The sequence below is a fragment of the Quercus lobata genome, chromosome 7 (genome assembly GCF_001633185.2).
Source record: "Quercus lobata isolate SW786 chromosome 7, ValleyOak3.0 Primary Assembly, whole genome shotgun sequence".
Taxonomy (NCBI): domain Eukaryota; kingdom Viridiplantae; phylum Streptophyta; class Magnoliopsida; order Fagales; family Fagaceae; genus Quercus; species Quercus lobata.
This window is the reverse complement of record NC_044910.1, coordinates 25,750,260-25,768,209: the sequence shown is the minus strand read 5'-3', so window position 1 is coordinate 25,768,209 and position 17,950 is coordinate 25,750,260. Positions and strand designations below refer to the sequence as shown.

The following is a 17,950-nucleotide window of genomic DNA, read 5'->3' as shown; positions in this document are numbered from 1 at the left end:
GGAGATAGTCCATTTACCTTATTGAATCTGCTTCTTCTTCATCACCTGGGCTTTTCTGTTGCATAGAAAGAGTGTAGTACATTAGTAAATCAAAATCTCAGATCAAATAAGGCAAACAAAGTCCCTGAGTGCAACGACAAAGCGGGAGGTTTTTGGCTAGATAAAAAAATGCATGCATGTATTGCATTCTCTACCTTTACATTATTGAGATCTACGTTGCGTTCCTTAAGGAACGACAAGAATTCCTGAAAATTTTCTACTGTCGGTTGATAATGCCCACTGTGAGGCCAAACTGCCTATTTGAATTGACAGAAATCAAATTAGTACATCCAAAAAAAAAAAAAAAAAAAAATCACAAGAAGAAAAAGAAAACATTAATTAATCAAGCCATGCAGTTCTAAAACTCGCCATATTTTTTCTTTTATACATACCTTCACGATGCCATCTTCCACTTCTAATCTTCCAGCACACAATATGGCTCCACCTGCCAAGAAACTTGAATGTTGAAATGTGCCCTTGTTCTTCAGCCCAACGTACAAGGTCTTGAACGTACTAAGCACAAAGATCCACTTCACATTTTCGGGTCCTCCTGCTGTATGAAGGAATTCACCACTATGGTTGAAGATAAGTTTCCCATCTTGAACCACAACTTCATAAGCCTTCCTTTCTGCCTGCGATGCTTCATGATTGAACTTCAAAGCATGGTGTTTGTTCCACGATGCATGCTTTTTATCAAAATACAAACTCTAGCTACTTCCTAGCGAGGGAGCACAAAGGGACGTGAGACTCACCGGACCAAGATATCTGATGCATTGCTGCTGAAGCTTCGATCTAGAACATCTCTCATGATTGACCTCTTTTCCTTCTCCTATGTCGAGCCTGTTATTTTTCGAAGTTAAGATGTCAAGCAAATTAAAAGTCAATACGAAGGATTTGTTTTGGTCCAAAGTAATCCTACCAGTAGAAGAAGGGCTGTTTACTCTCACAGTGGAGCCATTTCGCATAATAAAATTGAAGATTATGGCCATAGCGATGGTGAGGATCAATCTGTTAAGGAGAGAATAACAAGATTGACAACAGGCCACAAATAAAAACTATTGTTTGGTTCCAAGATAATGCTTTAAGCATGCATGGGACTTACTGCCTCAAGCCAATGTGGTGAAGCAAGTTCCTTAGCATTTCCAACCTTAGATATGCCTTTTCCCACCTGCCAAAACAAAAGAAAAAAAAAAAGAAGAAAAAAGGAATCAGCAATGGGGAACCATTTATAACTGAGCAATATTTTTTTTATTATTATTATTATAATATATATATATATATTTATTTAATACTAGATAAAATTCTGTGTATATGTGTGTGAAGCTTCCTCCTGAAAACTTGAATTTCAATATTTATCCTTTTATACTCTACAAGCACTTAAACTTATGAAGTGACTATTATTTAACTATGCACCAAATTGATCAAAGCTTACCCGAGCGGCTCTAATTGTTGCCCTTGACCAGCGTGAAAGGGCTGACTCGGGTTTCTCGATGTCAAAGAATGAAACAGAGCTTCGCTTCAGCTCTGCAAACTCTAGTAGCTTTCACCTATAAAGTGCAATTGCAAGAAGCTTATTATATTATACAAAGGATGTTTGGACAAATGGACACAACACCATTTCATTTAGTTTTAGTTTTAGATAGAATAAAATTTCAAGATATTTGATTCATGATAATTGCTATTTATTATTAGATAAGACACCAATTAATTTTTAGTATTAATGGAATTTAAACTCTAAAACTCTTATTTGACGACAAAAAACCTTATCAATCGAGCTAATTGTATCCCACTTTCATTAAAGAAAAAAAAAGAAAAAGCTTCATTTGGTTTTAGTTAACATTTGAATCAAATGAGATGAATTTAATTTGAGAATATCACTAGTTGTTGACTCATGCTTTTGCATTGTCTTTTTCAAATTTATAAGTAGACTGATGTTGTAAGTAGACTGATTAATCATATAGTTTTTGCTTTTTTTTTTTTTTTTTTTTCTTTCCTTCAATTTTATACGTAATCTTTTGTGACTTTTGCCCCCTCACAAAAGTCGCAGGATTCAACGAAAATGGTATGGCGAAGAAATTCTTGATCATACTAATAATTAAGAAAAATCTAATCAACATGCCTTTATAAAGTTTGATTATAAAGTAATTTAAAACACTTTGAAATTACTATTATAAAGTAATCTTCCTAATATAATGTACTAATTTACTTTCATTTTGTAAAATTCCTAAAAATAATAATACTAATAATTAAGAAAAACGCCCATTTCGAATATTTGATAATTTTGGGGGAAAAAGAATATTTGATAATTTTGGAAATTTTGAGGGAAAAAAAGAATATTTGATAATTTTGGAAATTTTGATCTCAAGTGTTGTTTTCATATATTTATTTCAAGAAACTAAGGAATTTGACTTAATTATTATTATCGACTTCTGGATTATATTTTGGGAAATTTTGTTTGTTTCCATTGGAATTAAGCTCTTAAATTCAAATTTAAGTTGACATTTCTATTGAGAAAGTTTTTAATAAGTGATTGAATCTATTCTCAAATAAGTTGGATCATCAATACCTATTTCCTTTTAAGATTTAATTCAAATTCGAATTGGAAATATAAAACATGGAAAGTATAAAAGATGTTTAGGTCTTAAATATTGTGGAGATTTGGTCAAAGTTCTAAATTGGAAAATGAAACTTAGACGGAAATCTAAAATAGGAATTATTTTTTAAAATTTATAATAGGAAATAAAAATGTTAAAAAAAAGACGATTTTTTTTTTTTTTTTTGGTTTGAGAATACTATATTAGAAAATATATCATTAAACTCACCAAAGGTGTAAAAACTCAAGACAGGATTAAAATATATATATATATATATATATATGTATAAAAAGGATCGGGTGGGTTGGGTTAAACCCGATTCCGACCCAAAACCGAAAAATCTGGAGAGCAAGACCCGAAACGCAAGCTCATGATCAAGATTACACATACTTACAGGTAACTACTCTAACATATGCAAGCTCAAGAAATGGAAGCAATAAAAGCTCCAATCTCTAGGAAGGCAAATGTTAATGGCGGAGAAGGGGAAAATGATAAATAGTATGGCTTTGAGTTCTGGCGAGAAAACTACGTATTTTAGTTTCAAGAAGGGAATAAAAGCCAAAACTTATACCGGGGGAAATTTAGGGCTTGTTTGATAATGTTGTTTAAATAACAGTTTTTAGTGTTTAAACAATATAACACATATTTTCATAACACTTTTTAACCTACACATATTTCCACAATACTTAAATAACGTTATAAGAAATCTTTTACCAAATGAGTTTTTATATTTTGGCTGAAATTATCCAAAATTGACCGAAATGACTGGAACACCTAAAATATACTAAAATTTTATCTCAGGTGGAACGAAGGAAATTATCGTTATGAATTGCATACCGGTATGAGAAATTCCGTAAAATCCATAAATATAAGTTGAAGTGTAGTATAAAAGGACACACATTGTTAAGAGTTTTGTAACTCAATTGACACATCTTAGTGTTTCATACAAAAATAATTAGTGTTCAAATCCTCCTCTCCTATTATTGTAACTATCAAATTATCAAAAAGACATACGTATTAGATTAGTTCATGTGTATTTTCAAAGTAAAGTTAATATAAACAAGTTTTGAAATTATTAGTGCGCAATAATACTACGTTTTTTCTATATTGTAGATTAGTAACATCTTAATTCCTATAGAAGATAGATAAAACAATAGGTGATGTCACATTAAATTTTTTCTTCTTTGTCATACTTTCTTTGTAGACAAAAGGCCCAAAACACCTCCAATTTCTCTATGATCTTCCATCAACCAAACAAACTCTTCTACAAAGTCACAATTAAAAAAAAAAAAAAAAAAAAACCCAATCAACTCACTGGACCAAACGAAACAACCCACATAAAGATAAACCACAAATAAAAAAAAATCAAATCACTTAGCAACCTTAATTAAACAAGTACTTTCTTCCAAAAAAAAAAAAAAAAAACAATTACTTACCAATTTTCCATGCCAAAGGTTCGTTACTTCCCTATATGCATGCTTTGCTCCAAGAACAAGTGAGTGAGATTTAGAATTTTTTTTTTTTTTTTTTTTTGACGGTAAAACGATAAGTGAGCTAGGTTTAGAATTAGATGTTCAGTTTTTAAGACATTTATGTAATTTTGAAAGAGGGAAGGGTCCATCAAATTTGGAAACGCTTATATTTAAAGGGAAAAAAAAAAAAAAGGTGAGTGAGGTTTAGATTTTTTTTTTGACGGTAAAACAATAAGTGAGCTAGGTTTAGAATTTTGTTTTTGAGAACAGCTAGGTTTAGAATTAGATGTTCAGTTTTTAAGAGATTTATGTAATTTTGAAAGAGGGAAGGGTCCATCAAATTTGGAAATGCTTATATTTAAAGGAAAAAATAAATATGATATATATGCGAAACTACACTATTCACTGGCAGCTCCAAGTTAGAGTCAGGGTGGTCCCTGAAAAAAAAATTATTATTATTTATAAAATTTAAAAACTTTATGATTTTTTTACCTTTAAAAAAATGTGTAACCACCCTAAATTTTTTTAGGTCCAATATAATTAAATTTTGGAAAAAATTTAGCAACAAACTTGGTTATAGATTAAGGCTACAATTCTACTCAATTTTTTTTTTATTAGATATGAATTTTAACAATTCCACAATTAGATTACATTTTTTTTTCTTATATTCTCCATGCTTGCAAAACTTCAAGAAGATTAAAGATAAATAGTTTATGTCATCAATCAAATGTTTAATTCTCGAGTTTTTGTAGTATAAAATTATACGCAAAAAATAAGTTTATGAATCAAATAGTAAATAACATCTAATTGATATGAAACTTGACATGTGTTTCAAGAACATAAAAAACATATAATTCAACGGTTAGATTTTCAAAATATGTAGTCATGTTAATTTGTTTAGTGAAAGTTGTAGTCTTAGGATACAACTTAGTTTGTAGTCAAATTTTGATCCTGATAACAGTATATTGGGCCTTTACAAACAAAAAGATAAATCTAAGAAAAATTTTATTTAACTAAAATTTTGAAAGAGATATAACTTGCAGTATTGATAATGAGATATAACTATCTTTTTTTATTAAATATTGTATAATTTAAGTTTTTTAATGACCACTATGGAAAAAATTTCTGAAGCCGCCACTGACACTATTGGTCCCTCAAGTTTACTCTGTGTGCGCAATTGGTTCCTCAAGTTTTTAGTCCTTCAGTTAATTTCCATTAGTAGTATTGCTTATGTGGTAAATGAAATAATGACCATGACATGACATTTTTTTTGTTAAAAAATTACAAAAATGAATTTACACGTAAAAAAAAAATCTGCCTCATTCCAATTCAAGTAATTTCAATGGAAAAAAATAGAAAACTGCTTTGGGAGGTGACTTACAAGGACACGGAAGAGGCATTTGGAAGCAAAGGAGACGGAATTGATGGCATTTGGGATCATTTTCAGGGAGAGTACTCTCACAGACAGATCCTGTAGCATAAGTTGGTGTGGTTTATGTGTAACACTGTGCACACTAGTGCTGTTGTTGTTGTTGTTTTTTTTTTTTTGATGGGTGCACACTAGTGTTGTTGGTTAACTTGGTTTCTCACCTTCCATTGCTTCTTTTGCCCAATCGCATTTACCATAGTTATAGACTTTTTTTATGTGTAAATTCATTTTTGTAATTTTAAAAAATGTCACATCAATAGAAAAAATGATAGGTCATTATTTTGTTAGTCATGTAGGTAACACTATTAATGAAAGTTAACAGAAGAACTTATATTGCTCATTTTGAAAACTCGAGGGACTAATTGCTCTCATTTGAAACTTGAGAGGTTAATTGTGCACATAGGATATAAACTTGAGGGACCAACAATGTAGTTTCGCCTATATATATTTTTTTATGAAAGATATATTTATTTATCAAAGTATTAATTAATGAGTTCATAAGGTATTCTATCAAATAGATATATATATATATATATATATATATTTATATTTAAATCATAACATTTCTTTTATGATTTAAAGGTCTAGATTCTATCACGTCAGTATTCCACTAACCGGATTGAGATCCAGTGCAAAAACTAGGGTTATTGCACCATGCAATAGGAAATCAATAGCTGAGAATAAAAGTTGTAAAAGTCACTTTTAATCTCAACCCTTGAATAAATTTTTTTTAACTCTCAACTTTTTACCATTTCACTTTTACACTTTATTTTTTCACCTCTCTCTCACACTTCATGGTTAATTGCACGGTGCAATAACATCTCAACCCCCCCCCCCCCCTTTCTTCACAACATCTCCATCTTCTTTTTTCTCTTTTCTATGTTTGTCTTTCTTGAGTGTTTAGACCTTTACTATCAAAAAGGAACCATAAAATTTTTCACAACTTCTTGTCACAATTGTGACGTGACAAAGTGTGATTAGTACAAAAAAAAAAAAATGGTGGGTCCATGTGTAAGTGATGGTTAACTACTCACAATTTGGCACATCAGAATTATGGTAAAAAAATTGTAAAATAATTTGTGGTCCTAGAACTACTCCTAGTTCTAACTACTAGACTTCTAGTTGGCGACTTAGCATAAATTGTGTGAAACCTACTAAAAACTGACCACACTTCTAGACTAATTTTTTTAAAAATTTAGTCAATATTATTAACAAAATAAATAAACAATTGTAAACTAATATAAATGTCAAACACAATCTAATATAATGTAAATTATAATATTTTGGTCAATATTATTAGCAAAATAAATAAACAATTATAAACTAATATAAATGTCAAACACAATCTAATATAATGTAAATTGTTATATTTTGTCAATCTAAAAGTGTTCAGATTATATAGAATAGGTTCACTTTCCTTGATTACTCTGAAAAATATAGAATTCAACATTTTTTTCTACTCTAATGAGTATTTAAAATTTGGGTTTTGTAAAAAAACAAGAGATGGAAGAGATAAAAAGATAGTTGTGGTTTTAGTGCCTTACAATAGCATTAAATAGTTTATTATTATTGATAGGATCCAAACCAAGTTTAGTTCATCCATGATGGTCGTCCATGACCAGAACACGTCCATAGGATTTTACAAGAGAAGAAGCCCAATAGAAGCACCCTAAACGTGAACAAGATCCCTCCATAAGATATTTCAACTGTCCAAATTAGGATGGTCGTCCATGCCTCACAAGAGTATGGACAACCAAGGATGATCGTCCATAGATCACAAGGGTATGGACGACCATTTGACACTTAGTAAATTTCAGAGGAATTCTTTACAAGCTTTGCACAATCAAACCACGATCTGTTATTCCAGAATGTGGGGAGTGTTACCTAAATTCGCTCCATTTTCTCCATTAACTCCACACATCTCCCATGATAATAGTGGATTTGAGCAAGTAGACTCACTTTTAACTCTCTATAAAAGGATTAAGTCTCATTCAACAAAGGTAAGTTCTACTATTCATAGTTTCCCATCCTTGTGTTCTAGAGAGAAAACTGACTTAATCATCGGAGGGTCTTTGGCCGGGTTACATCGGTCATCCTTGACAGTCTTTTCTTTCCTTTTAGGTTCTAAAGCATTACCATAGCTCGAAGCGTTCCAGCCTACTGATTTTCGTGCATCATCAATTATTATTATTATTATTATATGTAAAATATGGGACCCACTAATTAAAATGACATGAGACTCGAAAAAAATTGCAATAATTCTGGAGTCCCAAAAAAAAAAAAAATTACAAAATATTTTTCTAATTGCTAAGGTGACTAGTTGTTAATGGTAAATAAATAATAATAATTAAATGTTGGGTCAAAATAAGAACTAAAAATTTACGAACACTTTCTTAAAAAATAGAAGTTCTATATCTACAACATTTCACAATACTTTCACAATAAGTTTTAGGTAATAAGTTATTATTGGTTCTAATTTGAACTTACCACTGAAATTACTTTTTTGCCTACTAGTAACAGCCAATAACAACTATGGGGATGCAGGCCCAAATATATATTGGGCCTTGGGCTTATCTGAGGAGGTACAGTGGTTCGAGAATAGATCAACAGTAATGAAGGAGTAAGATCGAGAACTTCACGAGCCAGCTATGGCTATAAAGGCTGGGAGAGGTAAGCTGAGGAGAAGTATCTCCTCGGCTAAACAAAGAAGGGGTTAGAAGGTGAGTTCTGTTATCGTGAGTGACATTCCAGGAAGTTTTGTTGATAAGGATATGCACTGTGAACATACGGGACAAAGTGGGAGTTGAAAAATATCTAAAAAAAAACTGCTACCACCGCATTGAATGTTCTGCTGCTAATTCTCTGGTCGCATTTATGTAGAGAAGACCCCCAAACAGTACTGCCTTGGTCGCCTCAACTCACAAAGAGCCTATGAGGGTGTCCGATGGGACAAACACTTGAGTGGTGGCTTGAACGATTGACAAATGGAGGGCTAAGATCATTTAAGGGGAGATATATAATGTAAGAAACCCCTGATGAAAGGGGGATCGAGAATTGGAGAGAAAAATACTATAGCAACCAAGAACAAAACTTGTAATCAAACTTGAGGATTAATATATAAGAACTGATCTTCTCAGATTGTGCCGAAGACAATTTTCTTTAGTTTAAACTTGTCTATCTTCATTCTCTTGTCATCAAGATCTACTTTATTTGTTGTTTGGTTCACTAAATCCCAGTTTTCTAACCCACTCTCTACAAATTTATTGTTTTGGGCTTTTTGGGCCTAAGTCCATTCATCTTTTGGGTGAGGGGCCCTAGTCTGGTCCTTACAACAACCTATTACTTAAGATTTGTTGTGAAAATATTGTGGATATAGCACTTTTAAAAAAAGGGTAAAATACTATTTTGGTCTTTAAACTTTACCAAGAGTTTGTTTTTCATTCATAAACTTTAAAAAGTTCTTTTTTCATCCCTAAATTTTGTAAATAGTTTTTTTTTTTTTTTTTTCAATAGTTCAGAGACAAAAATAGAGATGAAAAAAGAAATTTTCAATAGTTTAAGGATGAAAAAAAATATCTTTTTTAAAGTTTAAGGACAAAAATAAAACATTTTCAATAATTTAGGAATGAAAGACGAACTTTTTAATAGTTTAGAGACGAAAAATGAATTTCTTAAAGTTTAGGAATGAAAAAAAACTTTTTATAAAGTTTAGGGACCAAAATAGTATTTTACAAAAAAAAGAAAAAAGAAAAAAAAAGCCATTTAACAAATATGATGTTAAAATTGTTGTGCCTATTGCATCTAAAATGGGATGAGCTGATGTGACTTTCAATGGAAAAAGTGAAAACAAAAGTTTTTTTTTTTTAATAATTTTTTTTTTTTAGAAATCCCACCAATGTTACTTTAACCAATAAGCAATGTTACACCGATTCAAAACTTGTTATTGAATTTACATTTTAGAGATCCCACCAATGGATTATATGTTGTATATAATACTAGTATAATGCCTGTGTGATGCACGGCTTAATCAAGAATCATGTGTAAACTAAAGAAAAGAAAAACATTCTCTAATTTAAGTAAAATTAAATAATAAAACAGATAGAACAATTTATCATCAAATTTATATCAAGACATGCTTGCTCACTCCCAAGTGCAGGAGATCGTAGCAATATAATTCTTAGAGTACCAAGGTCGAACCTCAAGGAGCGGGGTAAATTCAAAGACAATGTAATTAAAAAAAAACTTTTGGTGAAGATAAATAATAATTTTTTCCTAGTAATTGTAAACAAGAATAACAGTGATAACTGATTTAAGTCAATAATGTAAATACTAGGGTATTGTGGTGTTTCCCTATATTGATACGAAATTCTTTGTGATCTAAGAAATTATATATTTCATAATTGATTGTTTTTATATAATTAAATAGTTATGATTCGGTTGAACTAAGACAATTCAAGAACACATGATAACCTAGATTAATAATGCGGTTAGAAAAGTTTTCAGAAAAACCCATTCACTTTAAAACCTGATTTCTATTTGAAACTATTAGAAATTCATCTAAACAATAAGAAAAATATGATTGAACTTATTGAAAGCATGGAAGAACTAATACATCAAAAGAAATCTTGATAAGCCAAAAATGTATTGACCCATTGTGATGAATTAATTGATTAATTAGCCAAGTTTATTAATTAATCAAATTAACATGCAAACGCGTGATAGCACAAACAAATTACCATTTAAACTAAGTATGTAGCGGAAAATAAATTGACACGGTGATTTGTTTACGAATAGGGAAAACCAACACGGCAAAAAACCTCACTCCCGAAATTCCACTATTATCACAATAAGCGGTTACAAGTAAAAGAATCCCAGTATCTTATACCAATCTAAAGTTGAACCCTTACCCCAATACCCAATTGGACTTGTTCTGTAGTGACAATTTCTCCTTTTGATGCATAGCTCCTAGTACGTGACTAACCAATTGTGTGGATCCCAGTACGTGACTTCAATCACCAACTAGAAAAGGTTGTTGGCTGCAAAATTCTTCAATTCATCCCAACGATGAAGATCCAGAAGATTCTTGGTCACAAAACTCTACGGTGCACAAACACAGCAACTTCTTCAAAAGAACGATGAACTAGGGCAAATTCTGTTTTCGGTCACAATTTGCTTGAACAACTTTGCTCAACACTTGTGCAACTTGTAAACACTTTGACGGTCCTTAAAATAATCCTTTTATATATCTAGGGTTGTGAGAAAAGAAAGTCTAATCACATAATCACGGATTGGAGTCAAAACAGAGTTGAAAATTTGTTTTTCATAAACCTCGATAGATACCCTATTTGTCGAGTTGCTGTAGAGCCACAGGGTTGAGTAGCTCTAAGCTCGATAGATGGCTAGCTGTCGAGTTTTAATGACAGACACTTCTTCAGCTTGTTTCTTAGACAGACTTGCATGGTTTTAACACTTGATCTTGAAACAAAATTTCTTGAAGTATTAAATACATCCTAAATCTACTCAAATACAAGTAAAGTACGTTTTGTCAAAAGATTAGATAATTACATAAAATAGTGACATATGTTCCTAACAAGTGAATCACATATGTCCTAACAAATCTAATTGAACAATCAAATATGTTGTTGATAAAATCCTAGAAAGAATCACATTGAATATTCATACTGTATAGAAGAAACATAACCCCTAGTCCTAGCCAAGAGTTTAGGCTGCCATTAGAGAAAGGAAAATACATGGTTTTCTCTGCCAAATTCGTTCTACACAACCTCCATTCAAAACCCTAACGTAAAAAGTGTCAAAAGAAAATAATACTTTTACTATTTTAATTTTCGTCCAGGTTTACAGCAGTAACTTGTGAGTTAATTTCAGCCTTCAAAAATTGAGAATTTCGAAAAACTCAAAACTGGAAAGTCGTAGATATTTAAGTCAGGGTTCCAACTCATATGGCCTTGTGTCAATTGGATTTTTGAGGAGAGAGATAAGCCCAAAATACTGATCAGTGCTCAAATTAGATTTTTCCTTTTCAGATTCTGCCTCTTTGATTTCTTTTCTTATTTGAAGCTTCCAAACACGGTAGATGACCCAAGCACTCCAGCTGCACCTCCTTAGACATTTAAGCATGATCCTTTAGCTCCTCTTTAATTCTAGTTTGGCCTCCATTCTCTCACAGACTCTTGTAAACTCATCTTTTTCACATGATTTCTTGCAAGTAGATAATTACACGCAATGAATGACATCTTATTCAAGATATTATGTAAAGATAAATAATAGGGACTAATGCAAATCATGGCTTAGTTATACAAATTAAGCATAGTAATAAGGAGATAACGCCCACATAAATATATAACAAGTATACATTTTAAGGCTTTATCAAGACATGCTTTATAATAAGCTAAAAATAAGATTGTTCTTTAAATCAAAATTGAGGGATGGAAGCAACATATCACTATTGGAACTCATGTCATAAAAGTGTAATTCATCTATGATATACAAAATAATAGAAAATCATGTATAACCATATTAAGCATATATGTGTAACAACATATCACCATTGAAACCCATGTCATAAATGTTTAATTCATATGCGATATACAAAATAATAAAAAATCATGTCTAAGCATATTTAATGATTGATTTTCAAACCATAACCTTATGAATTGGATAAAACTTAATATAATTAGTTTAAACAAAAGACAAAAAATACACAAAACCTATTCAATTTGATAAACAAATATATACAAAATTTGTGTAAACAAATACATACTTGCAAGGTTGTAGGTAGAAGAAGAGAAGAATAGGGGAGAAAACCATTTAGTAGGTATTTATTATAAATTATTTGATATATTTATACACTTCACATTGAAGAAGTTGATATGAACAAAAAGTCTAATGTCAATCTAATTTGTGAAGGTGTGAATTATAGGAGAAGAAGATAAGAATAAAATAATTATATCTAATTTTTTTTTGAAAATTTAAAAAATTTGAACTAATAATGTTAAAATTTTAAGTTGATTTTATCGTAAATATAATTATAAGTTGATTTTAACATAGACATATATATATATATATATATATATATATGGGTCCGTTAATGTGTGGTCTTCTAAGACCACACATTAACCATCAATTTTGGGAAAGTTTATATGGGGAATTGAAAAAGCTGTCAAAATAGTTAATTACTTTTTTGTTTTTCCAAAAAAAATTTCTTAAAATAGTTCGTTAATGTATGTCCTAAGGGCACATGTTAGTAAATCCCTATATATATATATACGATATAATTTATGTGTTCTTTTTTGAAAATCTAAAAAATACTAATAATGTTGTTGTTTTTTGATGTGTAGTAATATAATTTAAAAAAAAAAAAAAAGGATTAGATAAATAATTTGGATTGTAACCAAATTAAGATCTTTATCAACTTAAAAATTATAGAATAAGAAGATAAGAACCAAACAAAAATTATATTTATTTTTTAAAAAAATTTATGATTAGATAAAGTCTTCGCATTATGTTGTTGCAATTTAAGATGCTTTAGACCTTTTTTTTAGTGTAGTAATTAAAAAATAAGAAGAATTAGATTACACTATGTCTATGTTGCTGCAATTCAAGATGCATTAAACCTCTTTTTTTTTTAGTGTATATATTAGACCTCCTATTTTTAGTGTAGTATACATTACTACAATTTAAGGTGCATTAGACCTTTTTTTATTGTAGTAATTAAAGAATAAGAAGAATTATATTACACTGTAGACACCGATTTTGTATTCCTTACAACTTGGGCCCCCGTTCGCTAATGATGTTGAAATTCTAAGGCCCAAGATTGGTTTAGGGCCTAATCTGATTACAAATTGACTTGAGAGGTGTTAAAATGAAAAAATATAAATTATTATGAGCAAATAAATCTATTTTTGGAAAATAAAAGGCCAAGAAAACCTTCGGTCTACGTATGTAGGCTAGAACCTGTGTACACAGGTCTGATGCATACACACGTAGGCACGAACCTGTGCACGCAGCTAGGGTTTCAGAAACCTATGAAAGACAAGTTTTTTGCATTAATGTTGAGGTTTGGAATGAATCCCACATTATTTGGGAGCCGTTCCAAACCTTATTTTCACACTATATATAGCCATACATGGCACCTTTTCAAAACACATAGAAAATCCTAAAGGAAAATCTAAGATTCAATAGCAATAGTGAATCAAAGAGGGAGTTTTTCACAAAACATCCTCAAGTCAATTTTATTTGATTGGGACCTTTTCTAGTCTTGATCTTTTGAGTTTAAGATTACTAATCACATTTATATTTGATTGTGAATAGGACTGAGAGGAATAGTTAAAATCAAGCTTGAAAAGCTTCTTGTTTGAGGTATTGAGTTCTAAACTTTTCCTTTTCATTTCTTTGTTTTTGATCATGCTTTGATCTGTTTTCTTGCTTTATTTATGCTTTATATTGTTTGTTTAGTTTAGGTTTGTGTTGCTTTTATGTTTCGATGCATGTTAGGTTGTTAGATTTAAGTTTTGCTTTGTTTTTCTGCATTTCTGTGTTGCTAGGTTAGGGTTTAGGGTGTGTCTGCGTGTGCATGCATACACAAACTTGAAGTATGCGTATGCATACAACTGGCCTGTGTACGCAGGCCAGTTGTATGTGCACACATACTTGTGCCCAGAAATCCTAATTCAAGTTTTTCTACTTTTGTTTCTTTGTTTCTCTTATATCATATGTCTCTGTTTGGCCCCTTTTTATGCTTTCCAAGTCTCTATTCCTTTGTTTAGTTGTTTGTTTGTCTTTAACATGCTAGATTAAGGTTTATCTTTTTACTTTTTGCTTTGATACCATGAATATGCATTCACTTGTTCTTGCATTAATGCCATAGGTGCTGTGATGTAATAAGGTAAGTGAGGTAAGTCATGCATTCACATGAACATGCATTTTTTTTATGATGAATATGTGTGTTCCTTGTTTGGATACTATGCTTATAGGATAATATGATTCGTCATGCCTACTTTTCTGCCATGATTTTGTTTGTTGCCTTGGATGAGATAACATGAGATTTCATGATAAAATATGCTAGGGTTTATGATGTGATGAGATGATTGCCATGATAGATGTATGCTAGGGTTAGTTAATGAGCATGATAGATGAATGTTAGGTCTTGGGATGATTGATGCCATGTTTGTTGGAAAATCTGGTTTTGTATCTCATACAAAACACACAGCGGAAGCAACAATCATGGATCTACTTCATTCATGAGAGATAACTTGTAACCTTGAATTCTAGAACAAAAAATAGGAAGCGTACCTTGATGCAGTGAAATTCAAAATCAATACTTGAGAATACCTTTAATCTTCATCTCAATTTCACATGATGCCCAAGATGTGTGGTCTCTCAATCAGTCTTTTTGTACATTGATTCTCAAAGAAAAGACCTTCTTCTTCTTTTGGTAGTGAAAAACTGATTTCTTTTCTTTTCATCATACGTACGTACAAAACTACATTAGTAGTTCCTTTATTTAATAACTCTTATTAAATAAAGATTGATTATCTAATTGGGTTTGGGCCTACCCAATTGGGCTTTAGTTTGTGGCTTGAGATAGGCTAAAGGGAACAAATAAGACTCTAGCTCCAATAGGTCTTGGACTTTTCTGTTAACTCTTGATTAAGTCCAAAGTTACCATTAATTATATTCAATACCACTATAAGAATATAATTGCACTTTAGGCCTCATTAATAAATTATATTCCAAGACTTTATTATACATACAATCCCTTCATTAAAATATTCGTAGTAATACAAAGTCATGGAATAGAATGCCACTTTGAAAATTACTACATCTTAATCATTGAGTACCCGGTTTAATCCTTTATGTTATTCATCATATATTCATAAAATCCAATTTCATAAATATATAATTTAGTAACTCCTTACTAAAGTGGTTGGGCCCAACACTTTGAATAACCAAACCTATTAAATTTATCTCAAGGGAATATCTTATATCTCTATTAAGAGATTATGAATTCCATTTTGAGAATATATGTTCCATCAACATTAAATGCGGTTGCCCAACATACTGAGGTTTTGACCGTGACTTATAGATCTCACTCTTGATATATTAAAGCAACCTACACCTTAAGATTAGGTCCATTATTCTCTCAAGATTTAGAGTTGATGTAAATAGAAGTCGTGAGATTTATTATTCATTTGATAGTCGTTAGGTGAATAATAAATCTCACAGCAATCCAGTTCAATATGTTTTAACTCTTGAAACATATCAACTAGAAGTCTCTACTTCCATGATCAAGACAAATCATCTTAGTTGATATGTTATAGTCTTTGCAGATGAAATGCCTAATTTCATCATCGACTACGAACTAAAATTCTGAGTTTACAAAGAACTTATGATTTATATCTTTCTGTGACTTTTCACATAAATCACATATTATGCATCTCATGGACTAAGATAATGTCCCATTAGTTCATTTATAGATAGTCTCTTATAATTAAACAATTTAATTATTTATGACATACCAATAAATTGGATTTTAGGGCATAAACCCCAACAATCTCCCACTTGCCCTCAAAGACAATTTATCATCTATCCGACACTTATCTCCCTTTAGAATAATTCATAGTCACTCTAAGGCAAGGTTTGGAAACAAGTTTCAGCCAGACTTATTGCATAAATTATCTTTTCTACTACTATATCTCATGTACTCATATCTCTCTAATGAGATGACACTTACGCTTGATGTGTATCTTCACCACCTAGGATGAACACATATCTTGAAGTCTAACTTCATGAATCACAATCAAATTACAAGTCAATAATTGTACATCCAGTAACCATCAAAACTTTACTTTTGTGGATAAGCATATAATCCCTCATTCTCCTAAGATATTTGAGCATATGCTTTACTCCCACTAAATTAAGTGATCTTTGATTTAAATGATGTTTGCTTACCTTGCCCACCGCAAAATAGATATATAGCCTAGTATTTAGCATAGCATTGATAGGCCACAAACTGAATGACCCCTTGTGATAGAAATTAATTAATTAATTAGCCAAGTTATTAATTAATCAATTTATCGTGCAAACGCGTGATAGCACAAACAAATCACCAATAAATTAAATATGCAGCGGAAAATAAATAACATGGTGATTTGTTTACGAATGGGGAAAACCTAATGACAAAAACCCCATCGAGTGATTTTCAGGTTATCACTCCAGAAACTCGACTATTATCACAATAAGCGGTTACAAGTAAAAGAATCCTAGTACCTTACCAACCTACAGTTGAACCCTTACCGCAATACCCAATTGGACTTGTTCTGTAGTGACAGTTCCCCTTTTAGATGCACGACTCTCAGTACGTGACTAACCAATTGCACGGATTCCAGTACGCGACTTCAATCACCAACTAAGATGTTGGTTGCAAAGTTCTTCAGTTCATCCACAGGATGAAGATCAAGAAGATGCTTGATCACAAAACCCTACGGTGCACATACACAACAACTTCTTCAAGAGAAAGAGATGAACTAGGGCAAGAACTTCGTTTCCGGTCACAATTTGCTTGAACAGAGTTTGCTCAATGCTTGTGCAACTTGTGAACACTTTGACGACCCTTAAATTGATCCTTTTATATGTCTAGGTTTAGGAGAAAAGAAGGCCTAAAGACATATTCACGGATCCCAAGAAAATCAGATTGAAATTCTGAAAATATTAAACCTCAATAGATAGCAGGTGTTGAGCAGCTGTCGAGCAGGTGTCGAGCACACCGAATGTAGAACAACTTCCTTAAGCTCGATAGATGTAGCTGTCGACCAGCTGTCGAGCTTTAATGATTTTGCACTCTGAACTTGTTTTCTTGAACAGACTTGAAAGCTTCAATACTTGATCTTGAAACAAGATTTCTTGAAGCATTTAAAACATCCTAAATCTACCCAATTACAAGTAAAGTGCGTTTTGTCAAAGGATAAGCTAATTATATAAAATCATGACATATGTTCTTAACAAGTGAAACACATATGTCCTAACAATCTCCCCCTTTGGCAATCCGTGACAAAACCATAACAAACAAATGAACATATGAGAGAAGTCATAAATCACTTAACTCATATTCACTTGTTGAATACAATAAAATCTATCTTAACACAAACTCTTGAAAAACTTTGCAAGAAGAGAGTTTATGGCAAGTAGACTATGACAACCTGTATTTCTGAAACACTTTTAAACAAAACTTATCAAGGCATCTTTGTGTGAAACAGAAATAATAGATTGCATGCAAGTGTAAGAAACATGTGTATAATGAGCAAAAAGAACCAACACATGAAGGGGTAGGTCAAAGAAAAACATACATCAATATAAGTAAAGAAACAAGTACAATGTATGTCTGGAAATGGTCACAC

At 31.3% G+C, this 17,950-nt stretch overlaps 1 protein-coding gene across 1 annotated transcript; it reads right to left on the bottom strand.

Annotated features, from left to right (window-relative positions):
* Window positions 1–13: 13 nt before the first annotated feature.
* Window positions 14–5,731, bottom strand: LOC115951799 (IQ domain-containing protein IQM6-like). The gene is made up of 9 exons (XM_031068942.1): window positions 5,696–5,731; window positions 5,487–5,576; window positions 1,472–1,579; window positions 1,142–1,207; window positions 959–1,047; window positions 792–879; window positions 432–671; window positions 195–296; window positions 14–55 (listed from the first exon to the last, which is right to left on the bottom strand). Exons 1-9 carry the CDS (start codon window positions 5,729–5,731, stop codon window positions 14–16), a joined length of 861 nt encoding a protein of 286 aa, XP_030924802.1.
* Window positions 5,732–17,950: the final 12,219 nt, after the last annotated feature.

Coding starts and splice junctions, on each gene's coding strand:
- LOC115951799 (XM_031068942.1), bottom strand. CDS start 5,731: ATGGTAAATGCGATTGGGCAAAAGAAGCAATGGAAG. Junction 1,208..1,471: donor CAACAATTAGAGCCGCTCGG/GTAAGCTTTGAT, acceptor TTGTTTTGGCAG/GTGGGAAAAGGCATATCTAA. Junction 56..194: donor TAGATCTCAATAATGTAAAG/GTAGAGAATGCA, acceptor TCTATGCAACAG/AAAAGCCCAGGTGATGAAGA.